At 55.5% G+C, this 22172-nt stretch overlaps 1 protein-coding gene across 6 annotated transcripts in view; it reads right to left on the bottom strand.

The window, feature by feature from the left end:
• Nucleotides 1–22172, bottom strand: part of ZFHX3 (zinc finger homeobox 3) — a 138955-nt gene that overhangs the window by 6379 nt on the left and 110404 nt on the right. For 5 of the 6 annotated variants that reach the window (XM_076069759.1, XM_076069757.1, XM_076069758.1 and 2 more), the window contains 4 exons: nucleotides 14874–15010; nucleotides 14086–14286; nucleotides 6385–6592; nucleotides 416–5848 (listed from right to left, as the gene is read on the bottom strand). In XM_076069759.1, the coding sequence (XP_075925874.1) occupies nucleotides 416–5848; nucleotides 6385–6592; nucleotides 14086–14286; nucleotides 14874–15010 (5979 nt within the window). The remainder of the gene's footprint in view (nucleotides 1–415; nucleotides 5849–6384; nucleotides 6593–14085; nucleotides 14287–14873; nucleotides 15011–22172) is intronic. The other variant, XM_076069762.1, reaches the window with a different exon arrangement.

Here is a 22172-nt window from a genome sequence, read left to right as displayed (position 1 = left end):
GCTGGATGAAGAGCTCCCTGAAGAGCTCCCCCATTATTACTGCACCATCGTATTAACATTGCATAATCTTACAAGAAGCAAATCAGTCACGAACGATGTCAGGGCAGAATCATCGGTGGCAAAAATTTAATCGGCAATTTTGCCTCCCCTTCACGAGTCTGTTCCTCGACATGAACACAAACTTTTATTTTTAAAGATCCCATCAGACGTAGGGCCCATCTGGGGAGTGCGTAATTTCAGCAGCATTGGTTCACCACAAGCAAAGCTCTTGACCGGCTTTGACATTCGTCCTCTCATCGGCAAAGTCCGGCTCGTTCAAAGGAAACGCCGTTTAATTGCCCGACGTTCGATATGGATCCAAGTCCGACTCAAAACTCTGTCGCTGCAACACACAACGCGACGTCATCACAATTACCGGTGGAGGTCGAAGTGAAGTTCTGCAACGAAGGAGACCCTCCAACGCCGGACATCAGCATGGGGGACAGCCCCGGGATCGCGGAGTAAGCCGACGACACACTCAGCCCTGGGCCATTGAAGGAGCCCTGCTGCTGCTGCAGCTGTTGCTGCAGCTGCAGCTGTTGCTGCTGCAGCTGCTGCGGCACCGAAAGGCCCATTGCCTCGTTCGCCTTTTTGATGCGGTCAAGCTCCTGCTGAGCCATGAGCTGCCGGACCGTGGCCGGGTCGAGGAACTCCTTTTCCCGGTCCAGCTGGCTGCCCACGCTCTCCCTCACTTTGGCGATGTGCTGCGGGGAGAAGACGTGGTCACGGATGGACAGCCGCGCGCCAAACTGCACGCCACATAGGCCACACTCCGTCTTCGGACCCAGCTCCAACCCTGTCTGCGGGTCCATCCCAAATTGCTTGGCCATGCTTAGCTTAGACTTCTTCTCCTTAGCACGTGCGTTCTGAAACCACACTTGCACCACGCGTTTGGGCAGCCCAATCTCACTGCCTAGGATTTCACACTCCTGCATTGTGGGTGTACGGTAGTCATTAAAACAAGCTTTTAGTACCTTTAGCTGTAGATTGGACATTTGGGTTCGAAACCTCTTCTGGCCGGGCCGCTCATCCGGAGACCCGAGTTTCGGGAGCGAGATGCCGATGCTGCCCGTGGGGCTGGGCGTGCGAGTGCCGGTGTAGCTCGACGTTTCGTTGTAGTCGCGCACGTCGTGATCGCGCGGCGTTGACACGCTCAAGCCGGGGCTCGCCAGCCCATCCGAGGACCTTCCGTCGCTGCTCTCGGCCGCCGGGAGCGGCGGCAGGAACGAGTCTTCGCTCTTCACGCGCACGCCTCGCGCCTTCGCGTCCGCGCGCGTGGCGGCGGTGCCGCCGGAGACGTCGTTGTCGCCGTGCGCCTCGTCGCCGGTTGTGTGGTCGGTGATGGCGGTGTTCACCGAGGAGGCGTCGTCGTTGTCCAGTTTGCTCTGCTCGTAGCCCACGTTCGCCGAGGTTCCGGCGGGAGTTTCGTCGTCGGCGCTGCCGCCGCCGCCACCACCGCCGGGAGGCTCGGCCGCGCCCGCCGACGTTTCGTTGGCGAGCGAGGAATTGTCCACGTCGAAGGCCTCGCTCTTGTTGGACATTTGGCTCAGGAGAGCGTGGCTGGGCACCTCCATCGACTTACTCATCAGCGACATCAGACTCGACTGATGCTCGTGGTCGAAGGAGCTATTGAAGTGGGACAGCGACAAGGAGAAGTCGCCGTGATCGAAGGGGTTATCCTTGTGCGGATTCTCTCCGGCGCCGGGCGATGTCGGCACAATACTGTAGCCCGCCTGCCTGGCCTCGTGCCAGTGGCGGGACCGGATGTGGGCTTCCAGGGCAGTCTGCGCCTTGAAGAGGGCACGGCAGAACGGGCAGCGCCTGTGCACCTGCACCGGGCCGAGTGAGCGGAACTGGCCCTTCCGCTCGCGTGCGCGCGTGTTCTGGAACCACACCTGCACCACGCGCTTCTTGAGGCCCACCTCGTTGGAGATGTGGTCCAGCATCTTGCGCGTGGGGTTCGAGTCGAGCATGTACTTGCGATAGAGGATCTCCAGCTGCTCCGGCGTGATGGTCGTGCGCAGCCTCTTGTCCCGGTGCGGCTCCTCTCCGCCGTCCGTGTCGCTCTTGCTGGCGCCCGCCTTCTCCTCGGGCTTGGGTGGCCCCGTGGCGGACGTGGGGGTGGACGGGGACGGCGTCGACTGCGAGGGGATCTGCGGCAGGGCCCCCGAAAGCATGGGGCTTGACATGAGCGCGCTGGAGCCGGGGTCGAAGAGCAGGAAGGGAATCTCCATGGAGCGGTCGAGGAACGCGGCCGGGTGGACGAACGGGTTCTGCGCCGACAAAAAGTGCATGCGTTGGTGCTCCTGCCACAGGTTGAAGGAAGGGAACGCGACCTTGCACTGGTCGCACTGGTAATGGAGAAGCTGGGCGGGCAGATTGTTCAGCTGAGGAGTCGCCATGCTCTGGACCGGACTTTGAGGTACCTGCGGAGTCATCTGGGGACTAGGTTGCGGCTGAGGTTGTGCGTGTTTTGGTTTTTGCTGCTGCTGCTGTTGCTGCTGCTGTGGCTGCGCAGTGCTTTCCTGCGGCACAGCAGCAGCTTCAGCTTGCTTTGGTTTTTCCTCCCTAGGCTCGACTTTGGGAATAGTTTTCTTGCTTTCTTCTCTCTCCGAGTTACAGAGGCCGGTGGCCTGCACGTGAGCCGACAGAGACGGTGGCAGGTCGTTGGACATGATCTGATCAGTGGCGTCCATGGAGTCCTCCGTTTGGCTGTCCTCGCGGGTGAAGCTGTCTTCCTCGTCCCGGTAGCAGTGCTTCTTTTGGTGGTTGATCAGATCGAATATGCGTTGGAAGACGACGCTGCACTTCTTGCACTGGTAGTTGAGGTTGCTTGTCCGAATGTAGCGCTCGTTGGTTGGCAGTTCCCTCTTCTCCCCCCCCTCCTTGCCTTCCACCTGACTCTCGTAGCTCTTTCGCGCCTTCTGCCGGGCGTTCTGGAACCACACGACGATGACGCGCGTCGGCAGGTTGAGCAGGTTCGACAGCTGCTCCAGCTCATCGTCCTTCGGGTAGGCGTTCGTGTCGAAGAAGTCCTGCAGCACCTTCAGCTGGTAGTCGGTGAACCTCGTGCGGCTCGACCGCTTGCTCATGGACGACGGCTCGGACTGCACCGACTCGGGTGTCGGGGGCTGCGAATCGAGCTTGATCTCGTCGTGGCTCGACGACGGCGGGTTGTTGAAGTTGTACGGCGAGTCCTTGTTCCTCTGGCGCTCCTTGAACAGCGTGTTGCGGAACCAGTGCTTTATGACCTTCTGCGGCAAGCCGGACTTGTCGGCCATCTCCTGGATCTGCTCGTCGCCCGGCGAGTTGTTGATGTCAAAGTACGCTCGGAGAATGTTCAACTGCTCCTCCGTGATGCGCGTGCGTGGCCGCTTGTTCTGCTGCTGCTGCAGCAGGAACGCCGGGTCAAGCTGCTGCTGCTGCTGCTGCTGGTGTTGCTGGTACAGCTGGATCAGGTCCGGGGTGAGAGAGTCCATGGGCATGAGCTGCGACGCGAGCTGCGACGCCATCGAGTGCAGCTGCATCGGCTGCATCATCAGCGGCGAGAGGAGGGGCATCGACTCCATGGACATGGGCAGCTGCGGCACGGGCGCCTGCTGCTGGGCCAGCGGCTGTGGCTGCGGCGTGCCGGGCGGGGTGGCGAGCTTTTGGACCGGCTGCGGAGGAGGCGGCGGAGGAGGCGGGGGAGGAGGAGGGGGAGGAGGAGGCGGGGGCAGAGCCGGTAGCTCGGGCGTTGGGGCGCGTATCGGGTAAATCTTGTCGTAGGTCTCTCGGTACTGCTTCGAGTATTTCTCGAGCTCCTCGAAAGGTAGGAACTGCTGGTGCACGTGCTCTTGGTGGCTCTTCAGGATCAGCAGATTCGAGAAGAGCTTGCCGCACGTTTCACATTCTAACTTCCCCAGTGTTTCGCAGATCACACTCTTGTCCTTCCGGAGAGGCTTCTGCCGGTTCTCGTTATACTGGATCACCAGCTCGAAGCCGAAGTTCTCCAGCAGCGCCCTCGTGGCATTGCCCCTGGCGTAGGCCGGGATTCGTGGCGGCAGCAGCGACGGGTCCGACGGTCCCGACTTCTGAGCGTCCGAATTGTCGCCGCTCGTTTGCGTGTCCGCCATCGGTGAGTCGTTATCCGCTGCCTCCTCCTCCTCCTCGTCTGCCTCCCCACTCTTTGAGTCCTCATTTTCTTTCTGCTTCTCAGCTGCTTGGATGGACACCTGCAGCTGCTGCTCCAGCCTGTGTTGCTGCTTTTGAAGTTGCTGCTGCAGCTGCTGCTGCTGTTGCTGCTGCTGCTGTTGTTGCTGCTGCTGCTGTTGCTGCTGCTGCTTCAGCTCGCCGAGTGTCGAAGCCGCCGAGCTGGACATTGCCAGAGCGCTTGACGCGGGGAATGCCATCTCTGGGTGCAGCTGGAAATCGGTGCCGGCCAGGCCGAAGGGGAAGAAGAATTGCTGCTGCTGCAGCTGCATGAACGCCTCGGCGGTGATGGGGAAATTTGGGAAGAGCGCCTGGTTGAAGAGCTGCGGCTGCAAGAACGCCGCCTGCTGCAGCTCCTGTTGGAACTGCGCCTGTGCGTGTGCCTGAGCCAGCGCTTCCGTCTGCGCCTGAACCAGCGCCTGCTGGTTCGAAATCGCGTCGCTCAGCGCCTTCTTCTTCTGCTGCTGCTGCTGCTTCTGTTCTGACGTGAGCTCGGGGGTTTTGCTCGTGGACGCCCGGCCCGGGACCTTGCCACCGCTGCCGCCACTCTCCACAGCCGACGGGCTGCCGGCGCTCTTGTTGCCACCGCCTCCGCCGCCGCTGTTGAATTTCTTCCCGCTCCCGTTGCTGCCGCTGCCGGCGGTGCCGCCGGAGGGGGCGGGGGTGTTGGCGCCGATCGCGCTGTTTGCGACCGACGACTCTTGCAGGGCGGCGCGCGTCTTGGTCTGGTGCAGCACGGAGCGCATGTGAATTTCGAGCGTGGAGCTCTGGCTGTAGGCCACGTTGCAGGTGCTGCAGCGGTACGGCTTGTTGTCGATGCCGCTCGGGGCCGAGTCGGCCTGTGCGCTGGCGATCGATGTCTCCTGCAGGGCCTTCTTCAGCCTGTTGAGGTGCGACACCGAGTTGTAATGGACGAGCAGGATGTTCTTTTGCGTGAACGACTCCTTGCAGACGGTGCACTTGTACGGCCGCGAGGGATCCAGGAACTTCTCCATCGGAAAGTTTGCGCCCTTGCGAAAGGGCAGCGTGCGCTTCAAGTCCGACGATGGGTCGTCCGGGCCGCCCCCCAGCTCGTTCTCCGTTGGGCTCTGCTTGCTCTCGGCGTCGCTCTCAAACTCGTCCCCCCTGTCATGCTCCGCCAGCAGCGCCACCTCGTCTTCGTTGCCCAGGCCCTCCTCCAGCGCTAGCAGCTCCCCGTTGCCCTGCAGACCGCCGCACAGCTGCCGGATCTCGGCCTCGCTCAGCTCGGGGTGGCCCGTCTCCAGGTGCTTGCCGAGCGCCGCGATGGTGCGGAAGCTGCGCTGGCAGAGGGCGCAGACGGTGGCGGCGCGGATTGCGTGGTACTGCGAGTGCAGCTGCAGTCTCTCCGGCGTCTTGAACGCCAGGCTGCACTGGCCACAGCGGTACTTGTACACGTGGCGGTCGGACACGGGCAGCTGCTGCCGCTGCTTGGCGTGGATCTCGGAAAAGTGGGCTTGCAGCGCACTGGGTTTGCGGAAGTACTGGTTGCAGCCCTTCTTCCAGCAGAGGAAGCCCTTCTGCGAGCTCTGCGGCACCCCGCCGGCTTCCGGCCGCTCCTGAGAAGTGCCGGGCTTCTCTGGGTCGTCCGAGTTTTCTTCTGGAAGAGACGCGCGACGGCATCGCCGTTACTACGGAACGAACAAGCCTCACGGCTGCATCGGTCAACACGCCGGGGAAGTTAAGCGTTTCCTCCACAATGCCACGCGTATGATTATTAAACACAAACGTTGGGTTCGATTGTGATGGATGGTTTTGTTTTCACACAAGGCACTAGCAGCACATAATCAGCCACACAGAAGTAATTAAAAGCCATAAATGATAATTTTTTCGGCACCGTAAATTATTAACGTAAGTAAAATGGTATATGTATTTACTGTAGCCTCTGAAGATAACAATGGTACACTGGATGTAATAAAATTTATTTATTTTCGCCAGAAATAACCCGTAATGCTTTTTCTTTTACTTTCATTACAACCTACACCAGCGTCTCTCTCTTTGACATGGAGCACTCGCAACGTCACGTCGCCACACGCTGAACGCATCCAGCCGACAACCTCTACAGATCGAAGACCGCCGCTACCTTGCGCATGTCACGCACAAGCTGCGTCGGGCAAACACCGCGGCGTTCCTCACCCATCTTGGCCCGGTTCTCGAGCATCGCGGACCCCGGCATCCTGCCGTCCCTCTCGGATACCGGCACCGCCGCCGCCGATCCCAAGGAAGCAGCGGCCGTGGTGGTGGCCGTGGCTGCCGCGGTCGCTGCCGTCGTCGACGCCGTCACCGCGTTTCCGGCCGCGGAAAGGTACGTGCTGCTCGGCACCATCACCTCCGGCCCCGAGACCTGCAGGAAATGGCACGGGCGCACGCGCCGCCACCGCCGCACTGATTAGCGGGCAGCCCCAACGAGCCCGTGTCAAGCCGGCCGCGATGAAGGGGAAGAGGAGGAGGGTATTAAATGCAATTTCACAAAGCCCTTTTTTTCTGCTCGGCGGGAAGCCGCGAGCGCCTTTGTTTTTGTCCTTCAGGTGGACGGCGAGAGCCGCTCGTTACCTGCACACTCGCGGAGGTCACAATGGATGCAGCATCTGCTTCCGAGGATCCATTCACGCATTTTCTTTTGACTGAATTAGTGCAAAATGCCACACGCACTTTTCTCATTTTTTTTTGTAAAAAGGCAATGGGTCTTAATTATGGGTTCATTTCGTACCCCGTTGAAAAGAAACAATGATGTGGCACTTTGGAGCTTTGCCCGAACAGAATAATGACTTGATATAAATTAATTACTCGCGTAATTGCAGTGAGATTACCAGAGGCATAATTGAGAAGGCGCCTATGTAAATGGTAATGAGATGGTTGTTTTCCCATTCGCGTCTCTATTTTTCACACCGCACTCACAGCTTTCTATATTTTTGGCCGTATATACTTTAAGGTTCCTTTATGAGAAAGATGTTTTCATGTCGCGTAGCTACGCTTACAATTATCACATTACTCCATTTTCATTTTGTACGTATTTTTTTTTATCCTAAAAAAATAATCAAAGAGTGAAACTAACGCTGTATAGTTTGCTTGCTTAAACAAAGGCTGGCAGTTATCGCCGCTCCGGAGGGCGGCAGAGAAGGCAAAGTATTTTACTTTCAAGCGGGGGATGCGGATAGGAAGGCGTTTCCACAATGTTCGTACACGAATGCGTTTTGCTCCGATGAGGAGTGCTCCGGCGAAAAACAGCCTGAACAGTCGCTCAGCACGTCTGCTGATGAGGCCCATGACGTTGAAACCGGTACAGCAGAGGTTTTTTCGCTAAAACACGATTGCTGCCGGTGAACCCAAGTCTAAAGGGCCAATAAAGCGGACGGACCAAACGGTGTAATACATTCACGCGTAGACACGAAACGTGCACAGTGTGTTATTTATTTATCGTTACCCAACGCTAATCGCTCAGAACGGTAGCTTTTAAGCAATATGAATTGCGATCACAACGTAAACATGCGTATATTTATCTAGCTGCTCCGCTCTCGTACAATCCCGAGTAAAATAATAAACACGCTATCGAGTCTTATTACGGAGGAAAATAACCCCGTGTTCTCAGCCGCTAATAGAAACACAATCCATTGTTTCCAAGTGACAGTTAATGAGGAAATATGATGGCAGCGTCTAATTTATTTGCCATGTACTTCAGTGGCTAATACATCCCCCCAAAGATTCTGTAAGAGATCCCACTTATACCGGCGCGGGTCGGCGAGCCTTCGCGAGAAGCGCAGCGCTCGTGCGCGCCCAAGAAATAATTACACAACCGCCGCACACGGGCTGCGCATCACGAAACAGCGTTTTCCCACGTCCGCCATCTCCCCCCCCCCCCCCCCCCCCCCGCTCACCGTCTCTGGCCATTCCGCTGTACGCTCAGAAAAATATTTGCAACTGACAAAATCGTTCCATCAGCAAAAACCACAAGAATAAAATATAAAAGAGTAAAAAAAATTCTGCAGAAAATTAAGACAAACCTAGAGGGAGCCAATTCATTACTTGGCTGCGACGGGCAGCCGCACAACCTTTGCTAGGAAGGGTAACCTCTTGGTGATTTAGTGCACTCTCATTACGGCCTCACCGGCGCTTCCCCTCGTGGGTGGAGGGGCGGCCGTTTTTCAGCGGAGCGGTATTAAAATTTCATAAAGGCGAGGGAGGCGGCAGGGCCCGTGGAAAAAAAAAAAAGGCGTCTCAAAGAAGAGGGGGGCCATGCAGGCCCGCTCCTGACCCACCTCATTAATGCGACTGCCGAGGAGGTTTTGCCTTAATAATCAAGGTCGTGCTGCGGAAGGCGTGAGACGATGATATCTCGCGTGTTCCTCGCAACAACAAGATCCCCGCGGCGAAACGAGGCCGTCTGTATGACGAGTCTGTGCAGTGTGTTTGCTGTACGGTGCGTCCGCTGTACGGCGTGTCCGTGCAAAGTGTCTGCGCAAGCGTCTGCTGCGCCGGCGTCTGCTGCGCGAGCGTCTGCTGCACATCGTGTCTGCTGCACATCGTGTCTGCTGCACACGGCGTCTGGGTCGCAGCGCATCTGCTGCACGACGCGTCTGCTGCACGACGCGTCTGCTGCACAACGCGTCTGCTGCACATTGCTTCTGCTGCGCGACACGTCTGCTGCAAGTCGCTTCTGCTGAGCGACGCGTCTGCTGCACGACGCGTCTGCTGCACGACGCATCTGCTGCGTGACGCGTCTGCTGCACATCGCTTCTGCTGCGCTACACGTCTGCTGCAAGTCGCTTCTGCTGAGCGACGCGTCTGCTGCACGTCGCTTCTGCTGAGCGACGCGTCTGCTGCAAGTCGCTTCTGCTGAGCGACGCGTCTGCTGCAAGTCGCTTCTGCTGAGCGACGCGTCTGCTGCGTGACGCGTCTGCTGCTCAACGCGTCTGCTGCGCTACACGTCTGCTGCAAGTCGCTTCTGCTGAGCGACGCGTCTGCTGCACGTCGCTTCTGCTGAGCGACGCGTCTGCTGCAAGTCGCTTCTGCTGAGCGACGCATCTGCTGCACGACGCGTCTGCTGCGAAACATGTCTGCTGTGCGACGTGCAATTTCCCGGAACTTTGTGTTTGTCCGCCATGGCAACAAAACAAAAAAATAAACTATTTACTCATCTGCAGTTCACGCGTTTTTTTCGTCTGACCGTCGACTTTTAAATTTTACGTTCAATTGTGCGGCGAGTTGAAACGGAAACGCATGAAGCGAAAATTGTATCTCTCCCTCAGACCGTGACTGGTTTTGCATAAAATATATAACAGACGTGATCGGGATTGCCACTCACGTCCACGGAATTCACTCTGATGCATTTCTTTTTCCGCACCGTAGGGCATGATAATGAGTACTTTTTTTTACGCGCCCCCCCGCCCCTTTCCTTTATACCTTGAGCGAGAGTGGCCCCCCATTTTGTCACGACTGCTCAAGGTGTCGGGCTGCACGGCGCGGATGCTAATTAGAACTCCGAATGCAGCGGGGTCCCCGCGCCTAACTGTGCCGAGTAGAACTAATATACAGCTCCCAGCTGTACAAATGCTTTGCGGAACGGCCTGAGGAGGAGCAACTAATGAATGGGGCCTTTTTATGAAGCTGCAGCTGTAACAACTTGCGGCGAGGCCCCGGGATTCTTTGTGCCGAATCATTTGATCGATTATTACAACAAACAAAGTGCATTTGCCTTGGAGCCGTTTCAGTCCTTTAATTCACGCAGGTGGGGGGGCGGGGAGGGGGGGGGGCGTCTTCATTCGGGTCTGAACTTAGGTGTGTGTTTGTGTCTCGTGCCTTAATAAATTAAAACACGGAGGGCGGCCGTGCATCGCACAACGTGGTCACAGCTTCCCGCCTTTTCACCTCGCGAGGGGCCATCAATTAAAATGCGAGGGGAACGCGACGTTCCAACGGGGAGCTCATCTTGTTATTGCAACATTCAATAATTTTTTTTTCTAATGGAAGAGCACGACGGATTCTTTTCCCTTCCCTTTTACCCCTCTCTCGGACCTTAGACCTTTACCCGGCGTTTATGAATAATTTCCAAAATAGCGTTGTTGAAGCTTATATAACAATTTTGAAAAGGGCAGCGGTTCCAAAATCCATATTGATTCAACATGTAAATCACAGCCTGCCCACCCCTTGCCTGACATTTGAATGGGACAATGTTTGCCTGGGGAGGGATAAAATATTGAATAACTCATATTCATTATGGCCATAAGCCAGCTGATGCAGCCGGTGATGAAGCCGGCGATGAAGCTAAAACGGTAACATTTTAGGCATCGACTTATCTTCGCAAGCTTCAGTGAGGCAGGCGACACGGGACTTGGGCAGTTCCCGTTTTAACACTTGGCGCCACCTCCGAGCTCACGTGCTTGGACTTGGCAAGAGTACCACGCCCGGCCACCGTCATCTCCCCAGTGCTGATGTTTACACACCGCACTGGGTACTCGTTAAGGCCGAGTTGATCTAGGGGAGACGCCAGCACCAATTTGGATATTTTCTACCGATGTTGGCGGTGAACGGGAATCGAACTCGGGCCACCGGGTTCGTAGCGAAGTGCGCTGACCACTCCACCGCCGTTCCACGCACGATGAGATTTAGTGGAAGCTCCAAACACACGCAATATGATGCCGGTCTACAGAGCGGAGTGTAAAACAATAATAACAAGTAGGATTGAATATACATACAAAAAATATATAGCATCTAAACACGACCACAACTCGAGGTGCTTCGCAAAGCCAACTTAAAACGGAAGGAACAAAACATTGTGACGATAACCTAAAAAAGACTTCGCTATTAATTCCACAATAATATTATCAACTCATGGCTCCAGGTAGGAGAGCACGGGGCCTGGGGGTAGAGCGAGGTGAGAGGGGAGGGGTAGGCAGCAGCAGCAGAGTGTGCCGCACAGACTCTCCACGCTGACTCTCCACGCTGACTCTCCACGCTGACTCGCCACGCTGACTCTCCACGCTGACTCTCCGCGCTGAATCTCCGCGATGACTCCACGCTGACTCTCCACGCTGACTCTCCACGCTGACTCTCCACGCTGACTCTCCACGCTGACTCTCCACGCTGACTCTCCACGCTGACTCTCCACACTGACTCTCCACACTGACTCTCCACACAGACTCTCCACACAGACTCTCCACGATGACTCTCCACACAGACTCTCCACAATGACTCTCCACGCTGACTCTCCACGCTGACTCTCCACGCTGACTCTCCACAATGACTCTCCACACAGACTCTCCACACTGACTCTCCGCACAGACTCTCCGCACAGACTCTCCGTGATGACTCTCCACACAGACTCTCCACACAGACTCTCCACGATGACTCTCCACACAGACTCTCCACGCTGACTCTCCACACAGACTCTCCACGCAGACTCTCCACACAGACTCTCCACACAGACTCTCCGCGCTGACTCTCCACGCTGACTCTCCACGTAGACTCTCCACACAGACTCTCCGCGCTGACTCTCCACGCTGACTCTCCACGCTGACTCTCCACGCAGACTCTCCGCGCTGACTCTCCACACAGACTCTCCGTGATGACTCTCCACACAGACTCTCCACGCTGACTCTCCACACAGACTCTCCACACAGACTCTCCGTGATGACTCTCCACACAGACTCTGCACACAGACTCTCCACACTGACTCTCCACGCTGACTCTCCACGCTGACTCTCCACACAGACTCTCCACGCTGACTCTCCACACAGACTCTCCAGGCTAACTCTCCACACAGACTCTCCACCCAGACTCTCCACGCAGACTCTCCACGATGACTCTCCACCCAGACTCTCTACACAGACTCTCCACGCAGACTCTCCACGCTGACTCTCCACACAGACTCTCCACGCTGACTCTCCACACAGACTCTCCACGCAGACTCTCCACGCTGACTCTCCACACTGACTCTCCACACAGACTCTCCACACAGACTCTCCACACTGACTCTCCACGCAGACTCTCCACGCAGACTCTCCACGCTGACTCTCCACACAGACTCTCCACGCTGACTCTCCACACAGACTCTCCACGCAGACTCTCCGCGCAGACTCTCCACGCTGACTCTCCACACAGACTCTCCACGCAGACTCTCCACGCAGACTCTCCACGCTGACTCTCCACGCTGACTCTCCACACAGACTCTCCACACAGACTCTCCACGCTGACTCTCCACGCTGACTCTCCACACAGACTCTCCGCACAGACTCTCCACACAGACTCTCCACACTGACTCTCCGCGATGACTCTCCACGCTGACTCTCCACACAGACTCTCCACGCTGACTCTCCACGCTGACTCTCCACGCTGACTCTCCGCACAGACTCTCCACGCTGACTCTCCACGCAGACTCTCCACGCTGACTTTCCACACTGACTCTCCGCGATGACTCTCCACACAGACTCTCCGCGCTGAATCTCCACGCTAACTCTCCGCGATGACTCTCCACACAGACTTTCCGCGCTGACTCTCCGCGATGACTCTCCACACAGACTCTCCGCGCTGACTCTCCGCACCGCACTTGAGAGGCGCAGGGTGGCGTGGGCGGTGGTTGTACCACAGGCCGAGGATGCCGTGTAAGTGCATTCAATTATGAATTTTCATAGAATTTGAATTACCTCATTGAAAATTGGACATTTCTTTACAATCGGCGCTATCACGATGACACGCACATATCAAGGCTAGGTCAAGTGTCAAGTATTTTCCTGCAGTCTCTACTCGTGTCAATCAAACCTCCCCTTATCCCCCTTCATTCATAGCCAAGGATAATTCCTTTCGAATTTTCATAGGAATGCGAGGCCACATTCAGAACGTAAAAGTCAATGAAGATTGGATAATTTCCCCGAACCTTGAAAGATTAATTCAAGTCGAGCGCTGTATGGTACCAAGCACAAGTGAACGGGATGGGCCGGGAGAGCGAAGGTTTTTTTTTAACAAAATCAATGGCGCGCAATGGAGAAGAGATAAGTCTTCATTCTGTTTAAGACAGTCACAAGTGCCCTCGCCATTGACAGCAAGGTGACATCCGTTTGACACCGTGAGAGCGGCGGCGTGGAGAAAGGGCGACCTCCTGGCGTACGGGGGAGGTCAACGACAGCTCCATTGAGCAGGCGATGCGTAAACAGGGACTGGCAAGGCCAGAGGGCTCGAGTGTCCCCTCTCAGAGATCGGTGTCGCTGGGAATCGGCGGAGCCGGGGAAGGAGGTTTTGTAATAAATCGCTTGCAGGTGGAAAGAGGACCAACGCTCTTAGAATCGAGAGTGCAGGAGGCCCAATTAAGTAATAAGTTTCTCTCCAATGGTCTGGCCATTATATATTTGCCACCAACATGCCGATTTGCCAAGTGACATTCGACCGATTAGGCGACACACGATGAACAAGTCCCAGCAATGGGCGGAACAGTGGCGGAGTCTCGGTGCCAGGCAGTCGGGCGGCGGATCCAAGGTCTAGCCGTTATATCGTGGTGTGTTTCTATATCACCCGTATGAGACTTCTCATTCCCCACGTGCAATATTCTACACAAAGACACGCACTACGTGACAATTACTCGTGCAGAACATCTATTGAACGAGTGAACGAGACGCAGGCACCGCAAATATCAGTATTACGAATTTAAAAAAGAGAATGACGCGGGCAGGTCGCACGCTGCGCCACGAGCCCCGAGTTCGAGTCCGCCGCCGACGGCCGCCGTCAGCGGCGGGCGACACCCCCACGGCGCCTCGACGGTGCGGTGGTGCAGCAGGGTCAAAACGACAACACAAACACCCGGGGGGGGGGGGGGGGACATCGACGGGAGGCAAGGGGGCGCGACCGTACCACGGCCATGAGCTTGTCGACGCAGTCGGCGGCGACGCTGTGCAGGTGCGTGAGGTGCAGCTGCAGGTGGATCTTGCTGCTCAGCACGTCCTGGCAGAGTGGACAGCGCAGCGCCGGCTGCACCGAGTGCTGCGACACCACGTGCATCTGGATGCGGCTCCCGTCGGCGCAGCAGTAGGTGCAGTAGGGACACTGGTATACCTGTGCAGAAGGGGCGGGCGGCGGCGTGAACCGAGTGACGCCCGCATCGTGTCCGGCCGTGGGGCGCAGCGTGCGGTCGTGCGGCGTGCGGCCGAGCGCGCGACACGCGAGGGCTCCTCGTCGACTTCGCGACGATGCACGGACCCCGTGTGTACGTGTGCACAACGAGGTGTACGCGTGTGCGTGTGAAAAACACCGCGAAGGCGATGAAAAGAGCTCGCACGCAGATGCCGAGTGGATTCATTACGTCGATGGCTTGGAGAGGCCTTCATGCAGCAGTGGAGTGATCATGCTGCTGCTGATGTGGTTTTATACAGCACTCTACATGCTCTAAACTAACGTGTAAAACTAACGTGATTTAAAAGATTAACTTGTGCCAGCAGCAAGTTCGCGAAGGGGCAAGCCGCCGGTCGGTCATTCCTGCCGATGGGGAAGCACCCTTTTGTGATGGCGGCGCGAGATAAGAGGACGGCAGAGTTCGTGCGATCGAGGGTCGTGGGTGCACATCGTCGGCTTGGGGCGCGAGCGAGTGAGGAGGGGGCGGCTCGTCGACACGATGCGTCTAAACGTGGGGAACGCGCTGGCACCTGCTCATGAGCCGGGGTTTTGTCCTCCAGGGGCTTGGGCCTCTTTGCAGGACCCGGGTCCTCTGCGCCATCCGGCAGAGACGGGCGCTTCCCGACGGGAGATTTCCCCGGCTGCTCCTTCCCGGCAAAGCCCGTGGCTGCCAGATCCACCGCCACCACCATCGCCGCCGCCGCCGCCGCCGCCACCCATTGCCGCCACCGCCGTCACCACCACGACAAACAAGACACGACAATGAATGCAACACGTCAGCAAGTGGGCTGGCTTGCTCGCGACGGAATTAGGGTGGTGGGGGGTGGAGAAGCAGTTGAGAGATGTATCGATTGCTGGGCGATGCACGCGGTGGTCTTATTGGTTAATAATAGCCGAGAGCATCGGCTACAGGAAATGAGGGTCCGGGTTAAGACCCGCACAAAGAAGTCCTGATCCACAGCTCACCGAGTACACTCGTCAGTATATTAATGATTACTGTTCATCACCCCCCCCCCTTTGCTTCTTCCCATTGATGCAATATAATTAAATAACCTCTTAATTGATTCGCTATCCTCGGCACTCAAAGGAAAACGCCAATCGGGTGGAATTTTGCATTAAGGTAAAATGACCGCAAGAGACAAAGCTTTGCGTGGACAAAGCCAATACGGGCGGCAGAGGGGCCCGCGCAGCCTCGGTTCGTACGCAAAATAGCGCTGTGATTATTCAAAGAGGCAAGCGCGGGGATAATCATTGTGAATGTTAGCTCGAGGACACTGAAGATATTGGTATGTCACAAAGATTAAACTTTTGAGTGCTGATCATTGTGACCACAAAAGGCGGCTTTCAATGGCTGGCAATCCACGGCCGAGTGGATCTACAAGGACGGCAGTGATGGCACTGGCGCACGCGTGCCTTGCACGCCTCGCGCGTGGAGGCTCTGACATTAATGTGACATTCAGGGCTTCGACACATTTCTTTCATTTGCGCAAAATTGCTCGTGCTTTTCCATACAACAATGAACTGAGACCATTTAAGGCATGTGGGTGAATATATATAAAAAAGAAATTATACCAGTACAGTCGAGCAGTCAAAAGTGGGAATCGAGCCAGCAAACATTACACAAACGGTGGCTGTGTCGTGCGTCTTCAGAAGCAACAACATCTCTGCGTGGACTCTCGGCAGTGAGCGACACTGCAGTTGGTCAACCTGCCCAGCGGTTAGATTCGAGTTCGGACGCGGAGTGCACGTTCAGTGCGGTGGCGCGCTGGGCATGGCGGGGCCCGTTTGCGCGAGAATTGAAATTGGGCCCCACACGCGTCCAATATCACTCCTCGAAGTAGCGCGCGGCACCCGGGCCCCTCCGGCCGTGGGCCCCGGTCCAGTTGCACCGCCTGCGCACTCGATAGCCAGCTAAGCCCCGCTGCGGTTCCGGTGTTAATACCGCAACAAAGGGTAAAACCTGCAAAGCTCGTTCAACCTTGCATACAGGAGAGCCTGAGTCCTCGCGTAAACCAATCGGCAGCTTTCTAAAAAAAAAACTTTTCGGTGCCGTGTGCGTTGCGCAACCCTTGACGGACGCTCGAGCATGTCGCGCGCCGTTTGAAGTCGGCGCGAGCGCGGCGGCGGCGGCGGCGGCGGCGGCCAAGTCAAACAGCCCTCCCACGGCAGCGTACCCGCGCGGTGAACGAGCGCTCTCCTCTCTCTCTAAGCGCGCGAGTCGCGCAAATCGCATCGCCGTCATATTTGAGCTCCGCTCACGGCTTTGAAGGCCCCTCAAAACACAACACGTTCCCTGCACCGGAGGCACGCCGGCAATAACAAAGGAATCCGTGTCCCCGGCTTACAATAAAAATAACAATTGCGCATGTCGACGCAGCAGCAGCACCACCATCTATTATCAAACGTGATTAATGAAAGGAGTCATTACCCCGACTTTGCTTTCGTTTTCCGTCAAATTAACAAATATTTCTAAATTGTGTTGTCAAAAATCTGACAGCGTGATCAAGCACGTCTGTTGGCAACCAATCCTGGGAGCGCCGGGTGACGAATGCTGTTTTTTTTTTTAGATTCAACTTGCGCTTGGAGACGGCGCGGAAGCCGGCGGCTGTAACTCATTCTCGCACAAACGCGGGGTGGGGCCCGCTCATGAACGAGGTTCACGTGAGAGCAAATTGGGCCGTTCGTTATTGAGGGAACGTACCGGTGCACACTGCTCCTGATCGTCGGGCTAATCCCGAGCGCTGTTATTTGCTGGCTGCCCGGAAGGAGAATGTCGTGCCCAGGGATTGCGGTGAGCAGAGCCGTGCGGCCTCGTTCTAAAAACGACCCGTGCAACATTACAAAAAACTAACGCGTCTTTGAAAACCATTTCTGGATGAAGACCTCCAATCGCTGTGTCGGTGACACGAGTTGTTTAGCCATACTTCAACCATGCTAGTGAAGTACAGTTGGTGAAAAGAGCCACCCAAAACTAGTTCGGATATCGCTCACCACTTATGTTACCCTGTGGGCTGGCAATCGGTCCTCTGTTCGGCCGTGGATATGTAGCACAGTGCGGCAGCGCTTGATGAGTCTACGGTGAGAGAGTCGCGTGTGATGTGCAACGAGTCGTCATTGTCTTCTTCTTCTTCTGCTTCTGATGGCCATTGCAGAGCGACTGTTCAAGAGTCAGCTGTAAACCATTGAGCCAATCAGTTGCTTTGAACGGTCGAGAGAGCCAAGCGGAAATGATGAGCGAAGGCTGGAGTTGAGACGCAGTAGCTGGAGGACGCTGCGGAAACCCGCGGGACGTGACGGCCGCTACGCTTGCTGCCATCCGACGCGGCAACCGCTTTGCACTTGCTGAAATCGTCCTCAAGCCCAAGATCATAAAAAGTAAATCATGAAAACTAAATCATAAAAACGAAATCCAGTACAGGCACTGGGGCCATATGACCCGAGCTACACAAAAATTGCAGATTAACAAAACACAATTATAAAAACTTAATTTAGCATGAAGTGAGACATAGGAGGAATAAAAATAAAAGTGGATTTGATAAACAGTGGTTCTGTTTGCCACAGAAGGGTGGTAATTTGTTGCTGCAGCTGTGGGTCCGCCGCGGAAAGTTCCCACCCCAGAGATTCTTCAGCCATCTCGGGAATTTTTATTGCATCGCTCTTTACATGCTGTTTAGAATTACGCAGGGGCTGGGTACAGTGAGTGAGCCACTCGCCGGCTCGCCCTCCCCTCTCTCTCACTTTCTCTCCCTTTTCCTTGCCCGGGATTTGCATAGCTGGCCTAATGAGTTTTTAAGAATGCGGCCTCTTCGGTGGGAAAGAGTGAGAGGAGGGTGGAGGCGGGGGGATTGGGATGTAGGGGGCAGCGGTTGGGCTGGGTGGGAGTCCGCATACCTGTGCCAATGTGATTAATAAGCTCGCGACACTGGCGAGGGCTAAGAGAATGATGCGTTTATACTTCTTATTGGGGAAAAGAAACCCGCTGCCAGCATGTGGTTAATTGGCCGAATTAACATATGGGTAACGTAAAGGAGCGAGAGCCTCTGGCACCCACTCTCAATTTCCCCATTAAAGCTCATGGTATGGAAAGTTGCTTTTTTTACAATTCCAATTAAAATCTGTCAAGTTTTCTGCGGGAGACAACCACTCGTAATGAATATAAATGAGTAAACCGTTATAGGGCCAGGCGATTATATAAAACAGTGCACTTGAAGGGTCGTGTGCTATTAAAACAATTATACGAGTTGTTCAGAAATTACAGCCGAGAACGAATAACTTTGCTTAATCACCTTGAAATTGGTCAAATCAAAATGATGCCAGATAAGCACCGGGAGGAGGGCGCTAGACAAAAACTTTGTTTAGCATTTTTATTCAAGCAAACAAATTAGATGGAAAATTATCCTTTGGAATAAATAAACAACGGCTTCACATCGACGATATACAACGTGTATATACTTATTTAAACAGTGCAGAAAAAGGGATCGGGTTACAATACAGTGGCCAAATGAACGTTACGGCTCAGCGGAAGCATTGGAGGAGATCTTTGTGATGGACGTCGCTGGCGGAAGGATTCGAAGCTCGTGACCCACAGCAGATACAGCCCCACGTGTCAAGTTTTCGGAGCAAAATAGCCTCGGTAGAAATTGCGTTGCCGTTTTGCCGAATGTGGAAGCCGTGGGGTTTGCATCGCGCGTTTTTTTTCTGTTCGTCTGAAAGTTGACGACGCTCGTGCGGCCTTGGCGGGAGTCGGCTCGGATCGAGGGAGCTCCTGCGGTCGGGGCGGACGAGATGGTGGGGGGGGGGGGGTGGCAGCCGCTGGCTCCACGCTCGGCGGCGCTGATTGACAGACGCCATCGCCCATCAACCCTCCGATAACAAAAGGGGTAAAAAAAATCTATTCCGCAGCTGCCGGGAGTTTTATTATTATTATTTTTGTTCGCGTACGCTTCCTCTGGCCTTGACTGCCGCACTAATTGACACGTTGCGAGGCGTCTGGTGCCACGTGCGGGTAAAATTCACCCCTCCAGTCATATTCCGTGTCCGCACTTCAAGCCTCGGCTTGATAGTCTGTGTGCATTCGCTGCCGCTAAATAATAAATGAAGGGCCCGGGATTTATAAGTCGGCCGCGAACCGAACGGGGCGGGACGGAGAGCGGCCGGGCGCCGTTCGGCCGCACCCTTGTGTAGGCGATGGACCCACCGGTGGGGCTGCCGTGCCGGCAGGTGTTAGGATTCGCAACGACGGCGATTCCTCATCCGTTAAAAAAAAATAATCGCTGTCCCTGCAATTAGGGCCACGCAGCTCGAGCGCACATGCCACTGGGCGTCGAGTGACGGGACGTGACCAAATGTGGCTGGCTTCTCCTGCGCGCGCGCGTGTGTGTGCGTGTTTACCGCGGTGACCGTGCCGCCGTCCGCCAGAGGCCTCGCTCACACACAGCGCTGCGCGGCCACGTAAACAGAAGAAAATAAAAACAAACGAGTTGTTTTTATTAAATAAAGACGTGTCAGCACTGCCAAGTGAAAACATCAACTTAATGAGAATGGCTCCAAATTAAATACTAAAAACCCATATTGTTTGGAATTAAAGTGTATATGCTTAATAGGTGGCTTCACAGCTTAATAGCAGCGCGGCCTGTCTGGGTTGCTGCCCCGCTGAATATTTCTGCACCGCATCCAGTATACCTCTGCCTCTGGCTGTGGCTACTTGTCAAAAGCCGAGTTCCGTCTAGCAGCGGGGCCAGAAAATATCGAGTGAGGAATTAAGCTTTGGGTGGTCTTGACGTGGACTCAGAATAATGGCACGACACAGACCGCAGCAAGACTCTGCAATGTTCCACCAGAGTCAGCAGCCACCCCAGACCCACGACGAGCGATGCCACGCAGGGTTGATTTAACCACACCTGACCCTAACGACACAGCTCCAGACACTAAAATGTCAGGTCCAGTAAAAGCCACGACACCCCCGCACCCTCCTCGCTATCTCCCTCCTCCACCCTCCTGACCCCACGTACGCGCGCACACACAACCCGACCCTGTCCGGCGTGGGATGCACACAGACACGCAACCACAAAACACACGAGGGTGATGCCGCTACCACCGCCACCACCGCCGCCACCACCGCCACCACCGCCACCGCCAAGCTTCGGCAAAACCGTGGACATGGCCCCGTTGCCACCGGTGGTCAGAGTGCACACGAAGCTAATGGCAGACAGAAATTTATAGAGCGTGTCAGAGTCTGGGCGGCCAGTGTCGCTGGAGGCGATGCGTCGGCGGTGTGTAAATGGCAGACAAAGCGAAAGGGAGATGGAGCACAAGGGGCAGGGAGAGCGAGCAAGAGGGGGCGAGCGCGGCGCGATTTGTCCACTCGTGTCCGCGCGCTATTTTGTCCGATGCCTAAACAAGTACATTAGGGAAATGAGATGGCGAACCCGGCCGTGTCCTCTTTGACGGGGGGCTCGTGCCTCTCCACCACCCCCCACCACCAGCCACCCCGTGCGGTTTGGTTCCCATCCGCGGTCTGTTTATCATCGGCGGACTGTGTACATTGAGTAGGGCCTAAAACAACACGTGTATCTGTAAGCAAAGGCTGGGGGGGACCACCTACATGCAGAGGGGAGAGGCTGGAGGGGCCACGTGGAGGGGTGGGCGCACCACGAGTGTGACCCACTTTCAGATGCTTTAATAACGGCGAGTTAAAAAGCCTGGAGGAATAATTCATGAATGGTAAGGTTCGGATGCGGAAATTTTATGCTGAACACGTCAAGCCTGATCTAAATCACTTGTGATCGGCATGTTATGGGAACAACAGCTCAGCTGTGCAGGACCGATCAACTCAAATGCAACAGTAATATTTTATCAGCACTGCCACTCTGCAGCAGAGCAGTGGCTTGAAAAGCATGAATCATGCGATGTGAGACTTTCAAAAACCAGCAGCACGGGAGCGGACAGGGCGAGATGGAGTGGAATGCCGCCGTCATTACCCCTGGATTTTCATTAATATTAAAACCGGGTTAAATTAGTCTCTTTTAATGAGACTGTCAGGAAAATAACCCGGGGAGGGGGGGGGGGTCTGTCGATGTCAAATGTAATTTCTTGGCCTTGTCAGACACAGTCAAACACCTTATTTTATATTTTACAAATGGTGAGGGCTGAATTCGTTTAGCCAACGTTCAATACGCCCGCACATCGGCCGCAGTCCGCGCTCGCCGCTCGCGAGCGTCGTCCGGTGGAACGAGCTGGGCCCCAGCCGGCTGGCCGGGCGGGCGGGCGGGAGGGCGAGCAGCGGACCAATTACTTTTCACAAATTCTCGCCCGAATTGTGCAACCCTCAGATAAGCTAAACACACACACAGGGCTCTGCGGCGGGCACGCCGAGTAACAGAAAAGGTCGGCCTAGCCGCACATTGTGTACCCCGCTTCATTTCAAAGAAAACTCTAGAAGTGTAACGTCCCACTGCACGGCAAGCACACGCGCTGTCTGTGTGTGTGTGTGTGCGTGCCCCACACAGACGCGTATTAAAACTTTGAAACTAAAATAGAAGTAGGGGTATTGCGTGCAATAGTTGGCGCACCAGGCTACCGATTCGGTGGCCCGTGGTTTGATTCCTAGTCAAGATCCCCCTTCACATCGCTGACTCACATTGACGGATGTGGCGAAGTATGGCCAAACAACCTTTACCACAACCGATATGACGAGGAGTGGCCTTCATCCAGCAGTGAATTGACAACGGGTTATCACCATTTATGATTACGCACCTCCGATTAGCACGGTTGGCTATGTACGGTGCGAAAGAAGTTCAACGTACATACATATATAAAGTCGCATTTAA

This window comes from Petromyzon marinus, chromosome 25 (genome assembly GCF_048934315.1).
Source record: "Petromyzon marinus isolate PM22_M1 ecotype Great Lakes invasive population chromosome 25, UKy_Petmar_22M1.pri1.0, whole genome shotgun sequence".
Lineage (NCBI taxonomy): Eukaryota > Metazoa > Chordata > Hyperoartia > Petromyzontiformes > Petromyzontidae > Petromyzon > Petromyzon marinus.
The sequence above is the reverse complement of the archived record's forward strand: the minus strand, read 5'-3'. Positions and strand labels throughout refer to the sequence as shown.